Here is a 15,263-nt window from a genome sequence, read left to right as displayed (position 1 = left end):
TGTAAATGAAAACAATTAACTTATTTAGGACACAATTTAAGACAAAAATATGTACTTATTTTGAAAAGGATATATAGACAAAAAAAATCAATTAAATGCAGAACGTCAAAACAAGTTGCTGTAAATTATTCTCATTTTAAATAAGTGAGGTTATTATTAGAGGTGCATTTAATATGATTGAATGGGTCAATTGACTTTTATTTATTTTTAAAATTTTATTATTTATATATAATTTTCTATATAATTTAGAGTAAATGCTATGAATATTGTATATTGATCCCTATTCACATTATGAATTTTTTTACGATTGATCTCCATTGTAGTATTTAACTTCCATAACTTGAAAATTTGACTCCGCTCCTGATTATTATACTGTACATAACGTGGATTGGTTCATACCACTTACATATTAATATATTAATTTTCAAAATTAAAATAGTTGTTCTGATTTGTTTAATGTGGTTTCTATATAAAAATATACTTTTATATAAATTTTTTATTTTTTCATTTTTAACTATTTTTCTATGCAGGTAAAAAACTACTCTTTTGAATGGTCTAGAATCTCTAGATCAAGTGATTTTCTAACTATCTTGAGAAAAAATTCTTAAAATATAAAATTTTAATCTATAATGTATAAATATATTATGAGTGAGTCTATGGTACTATGCATATTACGATTTGTTACCGTGCTACGGCTCTATATTCGAGTTTTCAAATCCCAACGGTCGATCCGAACCGTTCATCTTGTTCTCCATATTAATATGTGTTTGGAGACGAAATTTTACATTTTTTGAAATTTTTTTACTATTTTTTTAGATTTATTGAAAATCACTGTTTTTGGATGGTCCAGAATTTTTAGATCAAGTGATTTTCTAAATATTTAAAAAAATAGTAAAAAAATTTAAAAAATGTAAAATTTGGTCTCCAAACACATATTAATTTGGAGAACAAGATGAACGGTTCGGATTTGAAAACTCAAATATAGAGCTGTAGCACGATAACAACCCGTGATATGCATAGTACCATAGACTCACTCATATATTATTATATGAAGATCACGTTGAACGGTCCAATTATTTATATTTTAAAATAAAAATATTGATCTGTAGTACATATCACTATGCAATATGCATAGTCCCATGGATTCACTCCATTTTAAATATAAAATTATATTGCTACAAATATTGTTACAAAAATCTTACTACTGATCCGTTTGGTGAAATAATTCAATGTTTTTTTTTTTTGGAAATCAGGGGAGGATTTAAAGGGAGTCCAGAAGTAAGCAAGCCATCATCATAAATACAGATTAACAATTTTATTCTTAACATTTTATATTTTCTTAAAATGTACATATACTTCAATTTATCTTTAAATGTTAAATGTGTAGCTGTACCTTAACGGTTAAAATTTCATTTTAAAGTTGTAGAGACTTAAGTTCTAATATTAAGTACCACATATTATAAATTTTACATTTCAGCCCTTCCAAATTTACTAATTCCGTCCTTTCTCAAAATTATATATTCTAAATTTCATTTGCTATTATAAATTTTACACCCAGCCCTTTAATCTAAATTTTTCGATTCGGTCCCTGCTAAAAATTATATTTCAATCTATAACTGCACTCAGAGGCAGAGTTACATGAAGCATATGGGGGTCAATTGACCCTCATTTATTTTCAAAATTTTTGTACTTCTTCATGATTTTCTATATAATTTAGTGAAACATATTGTTCATACTATAAATTGACTCCCATACGCAACATGAAAATTGTACATGATTGACTCTTATTCACATTTGACATCCATTGCTTGAAAGTCTGGCTCTGCCCCTGACTGCACTTATAACATTTAGCATACTTTGCTGGAGTGGCAATTCGGATATTATTTTAAAAAGATCTTAACATATTTGAAAAAGATGAGGGTTCAAATGCCTCCATTTTTTGTGCCTCCATCATGCCTCCATTTTAAAAAACTTAAATAACTCAAAGTTTAAAACTGTTAGATGTAATTAATGTTATTTTCTCTATGTGGCCATAAAAAATTATCACATTTTGATTTTGCTTTTATATGAATCAATAAGTTGAAAAATTAACGTCTAGAAATTATCCACATTTGTATACATTTTTACAAGCTCAAGATGACAATCAAAACAAAGTTGAAATGCCATAATTTTTTACATGTGCATAAATAAAATGATATAGTTCATATCCAACAGATTTATTTTGAATTTTAAGATTTAAATTTTGAGTTATTAAAGTTTTTAAAAATAGAGGCACGATGGAGACACAAAAAATGGAGGCATTTGAACCCTCCTCTTTGAAAAATGTTTCTAACAGTAGCTGTCCTAATGTTTGATTTCTTATGGTTTGTAAACTCAAAAACCAAAAGTTCTTAATATTGAAGCTAGCGCCTTTTTCTTTAAAAGAAGTGAAAGGGAAAAAGGGAAAAGGTTGATGAAATACAAAACCTTTTCCTTAAAACAGCTGTATAGACTTCTTAGTATCTCCATGAAGAAAAGTAAGGTTAAAACGACAATGCATGAATATATATAAAAAATGTCACATCATGCATGTAGAGATGAGTTAGGGTTCAACTTTACTACGCACTTGTATGAGCCTTTGGTCGTGCATGAAAATGACATGATACCTTTTGTATTTCGTATATTAATTTACTTAATTTAGACAATGCCATATTGTGAAGAAGATGTATCAGGTAAAAGAAAGAAGATATATATATATATATAGAGAGAGAGAGAGAGAGATGGGTTACGGTGAGTTGCGAAGTAAAGCGACTATTTTACTTCACGCTTATATTTTGCGATTTTAAAGTTCAAAACGTCGATTCGAACTGTTCATCTTGTTCTCCATATTGAAATGTGTTTGGAGACCAAATTTTACATTTTTTGAAATTTTTTTTACTATTTATTAAGCAATTTTGAAAGTCGCTGATTTGATGGTCCAGAAAATTTGACTGTTTTTTACTATTTAGCAAAACAGCAATTTTCAAAAATGCTTAATAAATAGTAAAAAAATTCCAAAAAATGTAAAATTTGGTCTCCAAGCACATTTCAATATGGATTAAACATCTAACGGTTCAGATCGGTCGTTTAGACTTTCAAAATAAAAATACGGCGTGAAGTAGAAACACATTTTACTTCGCAACTCACCGTAGCCCATCTCATATATATATATATGGCAAAGACTTTTATGGACATAAGGACCTATTTGTAAAATGAACATATTTTTATTTTCAAAGTTCAAACAGTCGATCCGAACCGTTCATCTTGTTCTCCATATTAATATGTGCTTGGAGACCAAATTTTACATTTTTCTTAATTTTTTTTACTATTTATTAAGATGGGTACAAAATTCAATGGTCTGAATTTGATATTTTTTGTACCCATCTTAATAAATAGTAAAAAAATTAAGAAAAATGTAAAATTTGGTCTCCAAGCACATATTAATATGGAGAACAAGATGAACGGTTCGGATCAAGTGTTTGAACTTTGAAAATAAAAATATGTTCATTTTACAAATAAGTTCTTAGGTCCATAGAAGCATCAGGTATTAGGTACTGTGTATTGAAGCCGTGTTGTGTTAATATTTTAAAATTTTGAGACGTGTTGTGTTGTACTGTACAATATCGATTACAGATGAGGTATTAGATATTGTGCATAAGTTGTGTTGTGTTAATACATCAAAATTTTGAGACGTGTTGTGTTGTACTGTACAGTATCGATTACAGATGATGTATTAGGTATTGTGTATTGAAGTTGTGTTGTATTAATATTTTAAAATTTGCAGATGTATTGTGTTGTATTGTATAATATCGATTAGAGATGAACACAAGTACACAACATATTTATTGACACTATATGGCTTGGTAACATATGTTCCGACATGTCGTGATGGTGCCATGTGGCACTCTCTCATTGGTTGGTTTTGAATTCACAATTTAGGGATGGCAAAATATCTCGGAACTCCTGGCTCGATCGTAACTCGCATCTAGGGGTGAGTAATGAGCGAGCATGAGCGAGTTAGGGTATGCTCGTGCTCGCTCATTTAATAAATGAGCGAGTTGTTAAATGAGCGAGTTCAAGCGAGCGAATAAATGAGCGAGTCGGAAATGAGCGAGTTATGAGCAGCTCACAAGTTATGAGTACTAAAATTTAATAAATTGTCATAATTCAATTAAATAGAATAATAACAAAAAAATCAACGGTATTACAAAAATAGAATAATAACAACATAAACTAACAATAGCATCAACAAACAACGATCAACTAAAACTAAAGCAGCACTAATAAAAATCCAACATAAATCCAAAAACATAAACTAACAACAAACTGTTTTGAGGCGTCTATTTAAAAATAAAATGTATAAACTATGAATATTTGGGATTGAATATGGCGGCGGGATTAGATGTGGCAAATTTTAAATAAGCGAGTTATGAGCGAGTTGGGGCATGCTCATGCTCGCTCATTTAATAAATTAATGAGCGAGTTGTTAATGAGCGAGTTTAAGTGAGCGGATAAATGAGCGAGTTCAAGTGAGCATTTAGTGAGCGAGTTATGAGCGGCTCACGAGTTATGAGCAATTTACTCACCCCTACTCGCATCTGACTTACTCGCTAATAACTCGCTCATTACTATACTGAGTTGTTAACGATCCAAATCGCCACTAATTCAGTTCAAAATTAATGAGTTAAAGTTGGAGCCTAGCTCACTCGTCAGTTCGCAAGCTAGCTCAGCTAGGTTTCAATTTATGATTTTTTGTGAATTTGTGTGTATTTTATACTATATATCCAGCTAATTAGTTAAGCTCGGCCCAAATTTATTATTTGTAAAGACACGGACACGTCCTTACACAATATAGACACGTATTTGCCCATATTTTTAGACGTATACATATCGGTATGTTTGTCAAATACGCTGTATTTTTTTTTTTTTTTGTAATTAACTGTAGTTGCAGTACAGATGATATTAACGGAATTGAATACAGAAGAAATTTCTTAACAAGCAACAAATGCAATTGCAAGTTGCCCATTTGGAAGATTAGGATTTGAACAATTAATGATAATTTGCTTGCATTATTGGGATAAGAATTGTCAATGCTGACAGCACAAATATATATTTATTATTACATTCTGTTTCAAATGCTGACACAGCATATAATTATTTTATTCTTAAATTTTAGTAGCAGCGGAAAATATATATATATCTAGCTGTCACTATTAACACATGATGATTTTAAAATTGATTTATAGGTACGATCAATAATTAATTAATTATTATCTCTGAAATTACCGAACAATGTCAATATATAGGTCAAATTTAATATGGTAATTTTTTTTAATTCAACGTTAGAATCATGTATGCAATTAAATATATAATGAGATAATTAATTATAACATGAATTGTAGGACAACCAATTTACAATTTAGCAGCACTGTTGAAATTGTCACGTTAACAAGTACAATTTGTTTTGTAAAGTCTATTGAAGTTTTAAAAATAAAATATATGAAAATAATCAAAATATTAAATAAGTCTCACAAATTTAACTTAGGAGTGAAATTTTATTTTTGGAAATCAATAATGTAATAGTTTGGAAAATCAATACTTTTTGGGATAATGTATTATATTTTAATGTAAAGCTCGAGCAAAATTTAAATGAAATAATTTCAATATAGACTGGTAGATAATTATCATTTATCCACACAAGTTTGGAGGGTTAATTATTTACTAAAATTAGAAAGAATGAAATAATAATAATAATAATACATTAAAATTTATTTGGGCTGATACTGTTTTTCAAACTCATTATCAAGATTGCAAAAAACAAATTAGCTCAAGTTGAGAACTCTAAATCAAGGGCCTGTTCGAAATTTATTGTTCATGTGAAAAAAAATTCACCCAGATTAAATTTTTTTTTTCCACATGAACAGTACAAAATAAGTTCAAACAGGGCCTAAAGAAAAAAAGGTGACTAGAGTTTGACAAATTCATAGGTTGTAGTTGAAAAGGTTATCTAATAATGTAGGTTTCTATTTTTCTCATCATTCAACGGCTCTCAAAAAAGCTTGTCTAAATCACCAATTCACATTTCACAATTCACCACCCCCTTTTTATCTTTTTGCCTATTTTCAACACGCTTCTCAATGACTTTTAATAGTAATAGTACCATCAACATCAAATAAAAATAATCAAAATGGGTATAATATATTATATTATATTATTAAATTTTTTTCTTGTCAGGATATTTTGCCTTCTGAATTTGTTCCTCAATAATTTGATATTTGTAAAACTACTGTTAATTTTTATTGTTTTATATTTATTTTTTTTAACACGATTTATATTTTTAAAAATATAGTTCACAATATATTATCTCTCCTCCTTATTAAGGAGCTTAATGTCTAGATCCTGCAAGGGTTCTGATTTACTTTTTTTTTTTTTCGGAATGATGCTCAGTCGTTGAATTTTCAGATCGCACATAGAAGAATTTTCCAAATTATGAGCTTCAACACTTAAGTATGCATTGGTCGCGCCGCATATGATCCCAGTACCCGTTGACTGCGCGTCTAAACCACGCATGGCACCTGCGGACCAAGCCTGTGCACCGCACCCTTTTTCTTTTTTTTCTGCTGAAGGTGGGATTCGAACCCAGTTGGATTCTGTTGGTGCTAAAATTTTTACCACTACACTAGAGTTCACATATGTTATTTTGTAGATAAATATAGTATTTAACTATTTTTCTCTACAAATTTGATTTAAATTATCTCTCCTCCTTAGTAAGGAGCTTAATATTTTCTACTATATAATTTGCTCCCGTTGCTGTGTACGGACACAATTACTAGTATTATATAATTTGCTCCCGTTGCTATGCACGGGCACGATTACTAGTATTATATTATATCCCAACAATTGTTCCCGATATTTTTATCGTGAATTTTTTCTAGCTATTATATCGTATCTAAAGGCCCAATAGCGATTAAACATGAATATCTATTTTCTAGTGTCTTGTGACGAATTATTGAAAAATCAAATTTTTTTCTAAAACCCGCCAGAAAAGGCCCAATTGTTTGTATGGACCGGGTCTATAAAAGCCTTTTAACGTACCTTAATTAGGCCCGAAGAAACTCTTCTAAAGCTTGGAATTGGGCTATTGGGCTTAATTCTATTCGGTTCTAAAATGAGCAATTATTTCCTTTGTGTCTACTCTTGTCCGTTTTTCCTGAACCCGAGTCCGATACGAGTACGTATCCACTGAGATTGAGATACGTGTAGAACGTATTTGAAGGGTTGTGATTTTCCGTGAAATCATGCTAATCAGAAATTAATATCATCCAAGGTAACTCAAAATTTGAGTTTAGATCCGGGTGGTCCGATTTGCTGGGGCACGAATCTTAAAGAGTCCCGCATATTCTACCTTTGGACGGATGGTCCGGATTCTGATCGAACGGCCTACCAGGAGGGAGGGATTCCATATCCTCTGGGCTTCGTATCCTCTCAGGTACTGTAGACAATTACCCTCACTTTACGGTTTGAGATAAATTTTAACTGGTTTGAGATTCGGGCTAGCATGGAGGGTAGTATTATTATGATTTAAGATTCGTGTCAAGTTATAAATAACGGTCCAGATCTAGTAAATGTAAAAGATTTTTTATCAGGTAATGGAGAGGATGTAGATGTGAATTCACATCCTTCGACTCTTGACTGAATTCGCATCCTCTGAGATATCTCATATTTTGCGTTACCTTTTGGAAAATCTCAACCGTTGCAATACGTTCTATGCGAATCTCAAAGCTCAAATAATACTGGCTCCCACGTCACCCCCGAATAGGCATCGGACACGTCGGTCACGCAAAATATGAGATATCTCAGAGGATTCGCACTCTTGACTCGTGTAACAAAATATTTCTTTTTAGATCTGGACCGTCCGATGAGAATCCGGGCAATCCGGTTCCAGATGGATTAATCATTAAAATGAGTGCGTATTCGGATCGAACGGCCTGGATGTAATCAGAATTGTTACCATAAATATGAATTCTTTTCTTCCTCCGGTGCTCTCTCTCTCTCTCTGGCGCACGGCACACACCCGCTCACCTCACGCACGCGCGCGCGCACACACACCGCACAATGCATCTATTGAAGCACCTCTCTGAACTTCACAAGAAACCGCTTGTATCGCTACCTACCATCTTCACCATTGCCATTACAACTCAATCGAGCACTTTGTTAGATTCTCCTCCTCTCCAGTCCCAGTTGGCCACCTTCTCCTCCCTAATAAAGGGAAAACGGTACGTATCTGCCAAATCCATTCTCACATCCATCCTCTCCTCCCAAAAACCCAGCTACCCATTTCGCTCCATTGCCCCATGTATCCAAAACTCATGTGAAATTACGAAGGTACCCCAAGATGAAGTATTTGACATGGTATTTCGGGTTTACTCCCAACTAGGCTTGACCAAGGATGCAATTGAGGTGTTTGATTTAATGCTTGAACGGTTTGGCCGTGTGGATGGAAGGTCATGCGCAGAGTACTTAATGGCGGTTAAGAAGGCGGGTCAACTTGATTCCGCGATTGATTTCCTCCGTCGGATAGTTGAATCAAATGGTGTGGATGTGAAACCTTTCAGTGTGGCAATTGTTCTTCAGGGGTTGTGCAAGAAAGGGAATGTTGAGAGTGCCCACGAGTTGTTTGATGAAATGTCTCACAGAGGGATCAAGCTGAATGTTTTGTGTTATAACTGCTTGATTGAGGCCTATGGAAAGACTATGAATGTTGACATGATTAACAATATTCTTGATCGTATGACCCGTGAAGGAGTTGAGGCTACCGTCGGCACATACACTATCCTAATCAACTTCTATTCCAATTTAGGAAAAATCGAAAAAGCTGAAGCTGTTTTTCAAGATATGAACGAGAAAAGAGTGATTGCAGATGTGTATTTATACACCGCATTAATAAATGCCAACTGCAAGGTGGGGAAAATGAGAAGAGCTTCAATGTTATTCGATGAGTGTGTGGAGAAAGGGATTGTACCTAATAAACATACCTATGCTGCTTTATTAAATGGGTTTGTGAAATTAGGTCAAATGGAGGCGGCTGAGATGCTCATGAGTGATATGCAATGCAAAGGAATTAATTTCAATCAAGTTATATTTAATACAATGTTAGATGGATATGTTAGAGAAGGGTTGGTAGAAAAGGCACTTGAATTAACATCTGTTATGGAGAAAACCGGCATTGAGTTAGACGTGTACACTTACAATACACTTGCATGTGGTTTCTGCAAGCATTGTAAATTTGGTGAAGCAAAGGAAGTTCTAACGACCATGGTTCAAAGAGGGGTTAAGCCTAATTACGTCACTAATACAACGTTAATTAGTATATATTGTAAAGAGGGAAACATGGTCGAGGCAAGAAGGTTATTTCGGGAAATGGGTGAAAAAGGTGAACATCCTAGTTTAGTCACGTATAATGCGATCATGCATGGGTATATCAAAAAGGGAAGTGTGAGAGAGGCAGAGAGGTTTAAAAAAGAGATGGAGAAAAAAGGGTTGCTACCAGATGTGTATACCTATGCTTCACTGGTGCATGGCCATTGTATAAGTGGGAAGATCAGTGTTGCACTGAAAGTGTTCGATGAAATGAAAAGCAGGGGTATAAAGGGAAATAGGGCGGTATACACAGCTTTGATATCAGGCTTGTCAAAGGAAGGGAGGTCGGATGAGGCATTTCGGTTTAACGATGAAATGATTGCGGAGGGTATTACCCCAGATGATTTTTTATATGCTGCTCTTGCAGGAAGCCTTCATGGTAAAAATGTTTCAAGTTAGGGATTTCTTATATGTTGATAATTTGGTGTACAGTACAATTTATTGTTTTTTAATAAGAAAAACAAGGTAGTTATATTTTTTTCATATAGTATATTATTCTCTCATTATGTCTGTGTTAATGATTCAACATAAACAGCTGTAATATAAGTCAGGTTTTTTTACATCCAAGGCAATAACAAATTAAGAAAAAAGAAAAATATGACTCGGAATATTAACAAAATTGGTCTCGTATCCTCTATAATACTGAATTGTGCCGTGCAGAGTTCGAGCGAAATACCAATAATATAGACTCAATCGTCATGATTCCATGTCGTGCAGCGGAACAACGGCTCAGATTTGCACGGCATGATAGAGTACTACGGAGGATTCGGACTCCCGGAAATCTGATCATGCTTTTTTCTTTCTAATGCGTAAGAAGGTTTTGTATCTGCTATCGTCTCTGTGACGGTGTCATAGCCTAATTCTTGATTGCCATTTTCAGATGCATCCTTCATCTATTATTCAAATAAGAATGAAAGAAAAATATTACATTTCTGTTGCTATATATATATATATATATATTGCATACTACATATGATGTTGTTTTAGGTATATAGTAAACCAGAAGTCTGAAGGGGAAGTGATACAACCAAACTACTTGAAGCCAGGTGAACTGAGATTTTTTTTTTCAAATAATAATGAAAAGTAGAATGAGGCTACGGTACTATGCATAGGGCAGATCGGTCCGTACTATGGACCAATATCTTCGTTTTCATAGTAAAAAAAAAAAGTCAATCTGAACCATTGAATATGATCTTCACATGAAAATACATTTAAAGACCAAATTTTTTTTACTATTTTTTTAGAAAGGTAGAAAATCACTAATCTAAAGATTTCAGACCATCCAGAAGTAGTGATTTTAAACCTATTTATAAAATAGGAAAAAATTCTAAAAAATATAAAATTTAGTTTCCAAGTATATTTTCATATGAAGATCATGTTGAGCTGTTCAGATCGAATGTTTGAAGTTTAAAAACAGAGATATCGGTCAATAGTTCGAACCGATCTGCACTATGCATAATACCGTAGCCTCACTCATGAAAACTAGAACAAAAGCTTACTCCAAAGTTCCAGAGATTAAAGGCCCAGCTATTCTGGCGCGAATGAAGAGTAGTTTTCACCTCTTTGACTTCCTATAGGATTACAAGCTCAAAATAAATAAATAAGAAAAATATATATTAAGAACTCTAAATTGTAGAAAAATAAACATTGAAAGAAAGCATTTACAGATTTCAACTGGTCCACATCTGAGTTGAGTTCCCGCTTGAGCTCATCAAGTTCCTATAAATTACAAAGAATTATTTTTCTGGGTGTTTAACTTTTTGCCATTTAGAGGAGAGATGAACTTGTTGGGTGGCTCCATTTCTCAGGCGTTCTAAAATTCTAAGTTTAGTAAAATGATATGTAGAAGCAAAAGCTTAGCTTACAGTTTTGTAAGTCTTTACTTGTTTGTCTAGATTGAGCCTCCATCTTTGTACCTCCTACACAAACCGATGAAATATCTATAAACTGGTACAAGTATCAGCTGAAATGATGCTTTGATTAGAAATTGCTAGGTTGAGAGGACTGAACTGATATCTACCCCAAAAAAGTAATTATATAACTGATAAAACTGAAAGAAGAGTAATTTGACTGATTCTATATTGTAAAATAACCGATCTAACTGAAAGAAGTGTAATTTGACCGAGCAATGGCAATATAGTAGTAAGCCTACAAAAAATTAGAAATTTGTTACAATTTTCATAAATACCCCCCTTCTAAACAAGAATGACAAAATGATATGAGGAAGGGGCATGCATTTTATTTTGCAATGCATATTGGCCTGAAAAGGGAATGCAGATTTAAAATGAAAATGTACCTCTTTCAATCCCTGAATCCGGGATAATAGCTCTGCTTGAGATCCATCCAGTTCCTAAAATTCAATGAAGAAAATAACAGTAGCATTGAAAAGTTGTAAAAAATTCATCAAATTCCTAATTTTTTTGAATTTTGCAGCTTAGTCCCTAAACAAACTAAAAACTTGAGTACACCAATTGCATTTTTCTGACTTGTGGATTTTTTTTTGTTCTAAGATTGAAAACTGTAATAAATTATATTCATCTTACCTCAATTCGTTCTCCCATTTGCTGGAAATGCTCTTTATTCTTCAACAAAAAATGTATAGAAAAGACATGAATTAAACAAGGTCATATAGGCAATTTGACGAAGATAGAAAACATAGATTCTGGTAAAAGAAAATAGAAATTGGTACCAGTACTAATGGTGGAATGGTGGTTGGTAAAGTGGGAGAAGGAGAAGTCTCAGCCATCAATGGTGGTTTCAGCTTAAGAGAAAAAGAGAGAGAGATGAGAAGGCGACTTGTGTTAAGTTGGTATAAAATGGAAGCAAGGTGGTTGCCATTTGCCAGGGCCTTTAAATTAATTAAATAATATGTGATTGTATGATCACATAACAGCTATATCTTACTTAGTCGTTGGAATTATATTTTTACTGGAATTGTTGACCGTGACTATTTCCTTTAGCTGTTAAAAACTAGGATTTGTATTCAATAATTGTTCTTAATTGCTATTACCTTGAAAATGATGCATGTCATTTTGGAGGTAAAGATATTGACAGAGCTATTTTGACTTCACCGAACGCATCAGTCATGTACCTTTTCATTTTTTCTCTATTGATCGTACACTGCACGAAGCCAAACTAGTTCTGTCAATATCTTTACCCCATTTTAAAATTTCAAATGCTAATATGACAGATTATCGTACAGAGCCCCCAAAAAATACAATTTGTGCAATAAATAAAGTATAACAAAGAATATCATCAACCATATTTAATTAAGAAAAAAAATATATTTCCTTGATTAAAGAAAAAGAAAATACAAAAAATAACACTACGTTGGTGCATCAGGGGCAGCGAATCCAACTGGAAGCTCAAATTTATGGGCTTTAAAAATGATTTGGGCTTTATTGGGCTGAAGCTACTATATAATCAAATAACAGGGTTGCTGTAAAATAGGCTAGAAATACATCTAATTTGAAATATCAATTTCCTTCAATAAGTTTTCAGTTCACTAGTTCATTTCTTTAATTCGAGCCGAGTTTGGGCTCAACTAGAATTGAGCTCAGCCCAATTAGGCTCATTTCAAAGCCCAGCTCATAGTCCATGAGTCGGCCCAAACCCTATCTCCGTCTCTCCTCCAAAACCACTGACGCTTCTCTCCTCCAGCGCCTCTCCAGCGGCTCCTCTCAAATCTCCAGTCTCCACCGATCGATCGCCTATCTCCTCCTCCAGTGCCTCTCCACCGATCACCTCCGGTGCCTCTCCAGGTCTCTTTCTTTCTTCTCTCTTAAATTGTGTTTGTAAATTCATAAATTGTTTAGACAAGTTAGTTACAATTTACAAATGTTAGTTACAGTTTTGAAGTTGTAAACAGCTTCTCTGAATCAGACTATTCAATCAATCAAACAGGTGTTCTCTGATAATTTGTTTGGTGCTTGTGTTTAATTGGCTAATTGTAGATAATTTGGCTTAATTGCAATTGAAGTTAAAGTTCTCTTAGATTGATGCTTGTCTTGTCTGAGCAAATAGTTGCAAGTTGGATTACTATAAAATTTTGGGTAGCAGTATAACAGTATTTTGCAATGTTTGTTGACTTTGTTCTATTCCATATACCAGTACTGGTTTTGTTTACTTTTACAGTTTACACTAATTTGTCTTTGCATTACCTGATAGTTAACTTATTTATACTGGTTTTCAGTTTGGTCTTCTAGCAATTCTATTATGCTCACCTTAGCCTTATCTGTACAAACCTCTCCTTGTATGGGTATGGCTCTCTCTCGTACATCCTTCACCTTTGCTCCAATTGGCATGCAAAGGAGCTGGCACCGAAAAGGTAGAGGTAGAGTAATTCAAAATTGGATTTTTTGTCCGATTCGAATTGGGAATGTCTCGGAAATTGATTTCAGATACACCGCATGCCGTGTCCAATTATCTGATAATTCAGATAAAATTACTGGGAAAACCACTTTGGATTCAGATTGGACCCAGGATGAGCTTGATGCCATATCATCTCTTTTTGAGAGACCTTTACCTCCACAGAAATACAGAAAACAGAGAAAAGAGAGAGCTCTACCTCTTCCGTTGCCTCATAAGATCCCGTCCACAGACAGAACTCCAACACCAAAGCGCCACATTCGATCTGTCTTGACAACTTTTCTCTCTCCACGCAATTCCTTCACTGACCAGGTGAGCAAAAACCCTCAAGTTCTCATAGGCATTGCAAGAGAAATTGAGGCCCTTGATTCTCAATCTGATGTGTCACTGGTGCTTGACCAGTGGGCCCCATTTCTGCGCAAGGGATCTCTTTCTATGACTATTCGTGAATTGGGTCACATGGGTTGCCCGGATCGAGTGCTTCAAATCCTTAATTGGGTCCAGAATAGGACAAAGGTGTCAAAACCTGGACCTACATTGTTTCCAGATGACCGAGTTCTGGCATCTACAGTTGAGGTACTGGCACGGTTTGATAAATTGAAAATCGAACATGAATTGGAAAAGTGGACCCTCAATGCAACTCGACCTGTTCTGGAATCCTTGGTCAAGGGATTCATAAAGGCTAGAAAACTGCATCTGGCAAGGAGAGTTTTGTTATTAGCAAAGGAAAAAAATAGAACACTTGATCTTTCAGTTTTTGTAAAACTGATTCTTGCAGCAGTTCACACACCCGATAGATATAAACTTGCGACAGCTTTGATCCATGAGCTCGGGGAGAGAGAAATTTTTAATTTGTCTTCCCGAGATTGCACCTCACTAATGAAAGTTTGTACCAAATTAGGAATGTTTGAAACTGTCGAGCGACTTTTTCAGTGGTACCGGAAGAGAGGTAGAGGTACAGAAGGCCCTAGTATTGTAATGTATACCACTGTGATGCACAGTAGGTACTGTAACCAGAGGTATAGGGAAGGCATGGCACTAATTTGGGAGATAGAGGAGCAAAATTGTCTTCTTGACCTACCAGCATACCGGGTTGTGATTCGGTTATGTGTTGCATTAAATGATTTGGAGAGGGCTACGAGGTACTTTATGAGGTTGAAAGAGGCAGGGTTTAGCCCTGGTTATGAAATTTACAGGGATTTGATAATGGGTTACTCGTTTTCAGGCCGATACGGGAAGTGCGCACAGTTAAAGAAGGAACTCGAGTTAGCTGGTATGACTTTAGATAAAGAGTTGCAGGCTTTTTTTAATGCATGTGGGATATTAAATTGATCGATGGTGCTGTGTAATTTTTATCTGCTTAATTACTTGCTATTCTAAAATAAAAATAAAATTGATTGTTTTGAGAAAAAATTATAACAACAATAAGTCAATAACAGTAAAAAAGCAATATTAAT

At 34.0% G+C, this 15,263-nt stretch overlaps 3 protein-coding genes across 4 annotated transcripts in view; 2 read left to right on the top strand and 1 right to left on the bottom strand.

The window, feature by feature from the left end:
- Positions 1 to 8,070: 8,070 nt before the first annotated feature.
- Positions 8,071 to 15,263, top strand: part of LOC144555066 (Pentatricopeptide repeat (PPR-like) superfamily protein) — a 71,681-nt gene continuing 64,488 nt past the window's right edge. The window contains exon 1 of the mRNA XM_078303273.1: positions 8,071 to 9,903. Coding sequence (XP_078159399.1) covers positions 8,134 to 9,837 — 1,704 coding nt within the window. The 5' untranslated portion in view covers positions 8,071 to 8,133 and the 3' untranslated portion in view covers positions 9,838 to 9,903. The remainder of the gene's footprint in view (positions 9,904 to 15,263) is intronic.
- LOC144555071 (uncharacterized) lies at positions 9,909 to 12,259 on the bottom strand. Of its 2 annotated transcripts, none has more exons than XM_078303278.1 (7): positions 12,128 to 12,259; positions 11,982 to 12,020; positions 11,735 to 11,788; positions 11,304 to 11,357; positions 11,104 to 11,157; positions 10,938 to 11,009; positions 9,909 to 10,331 (listed from the first exon to the last, which is right to left on the bottom strand). In XM_078303278.1, the coding sequence occupies exons 1-7, from the start codon at positions 12,182 to 12,184 to the stop codon at positions 10,194 to 10,196; spliced, it is 468 nt and encodes a 155-aa protein (XP_078159404.1). In that variant the 5' UTR covers positions 12,185 to 12,259; the 3' UTR covers positions 9,909 to 10,193. The 2 variants fall into 2 exon arrangements, with proteins under 2 accessions (XP_078159404.1, XP_078159405.1); XM_078303279.1 differs by having other exon boundaries at positions 12,134 to 12,234.
- On the top strand, positions 13,065 to 15,247 carry LOC144556112 (pentatricopeptide repeat-containing protein At2g01860-like). Its single transcript, XM_078304603.1, has 2 exons — positions 13,065 to 13,199; positions 13,631 to 15,247. Exon 2 carries the CDS (start codon positions 13,654 to 13,656, stop codon positions 15,136 to 15,138), a length of 1,485 nt encoding a protein of 494 aa, XP_078160729.1. The 5' UTR covers positions 13,065 to 13,199; positions 13,631 to 13,653; the 3' UTR covers positions 15,139 to 15,247.

This window comes from Carex rostrata, chromosome 6, assembly GCF_964058835.1.
Source record: "Carex rostrata chromosome 6, lpCarRost1.2, whole genome shotgun sequence".
Taxonomy (NCBI): Eukaryota; Viridiplantae; Streptophyta; class Magnoliopsida; order Poales; family Cyperaceae; genus Carex; species Carex rostrata.
The sequence above is the reverse complement of the archived record's forward strand: the minus strand, read 5'-3'. Positions and strand labels throughout refer to the sequence as shown.

What these genes read in the sequence shown, in the direction of transcription:
- LOC144555071 (XM_078303278.1), bottom strand. Translation starts at nt 12,184, where the DNA reads ATGGCTGAGACTTCTCCTTCTCCCACTTTACCAACCACCATTCCACCA. An exon ending in AAGTAAAGACTTACAAAACT is followed by an intron (nt 11,158 to 11,303) that starts GTAAGCTAAGCT and finishes TGTAATTTATAG; the next exon opens with GAACTTGATGAGCTCAAGCG. An exon ending in TTAATCTCTGGAACTTTGGA is followed by an intron (nt 10,332 to 10,937) that starts GTAAGCTTTTGT and finishes TTTGAATAATAG; the next exon opens with ATGAAGGATGCATCTGAAAA.
- LOC144556112 (XM_078304603.1), top strand. Translation starts at nt 13,654, where the DNA reads ATGCTCACCTTAGCCTTATCTGTACAAACCTCTCCTTGTATGGGTATG.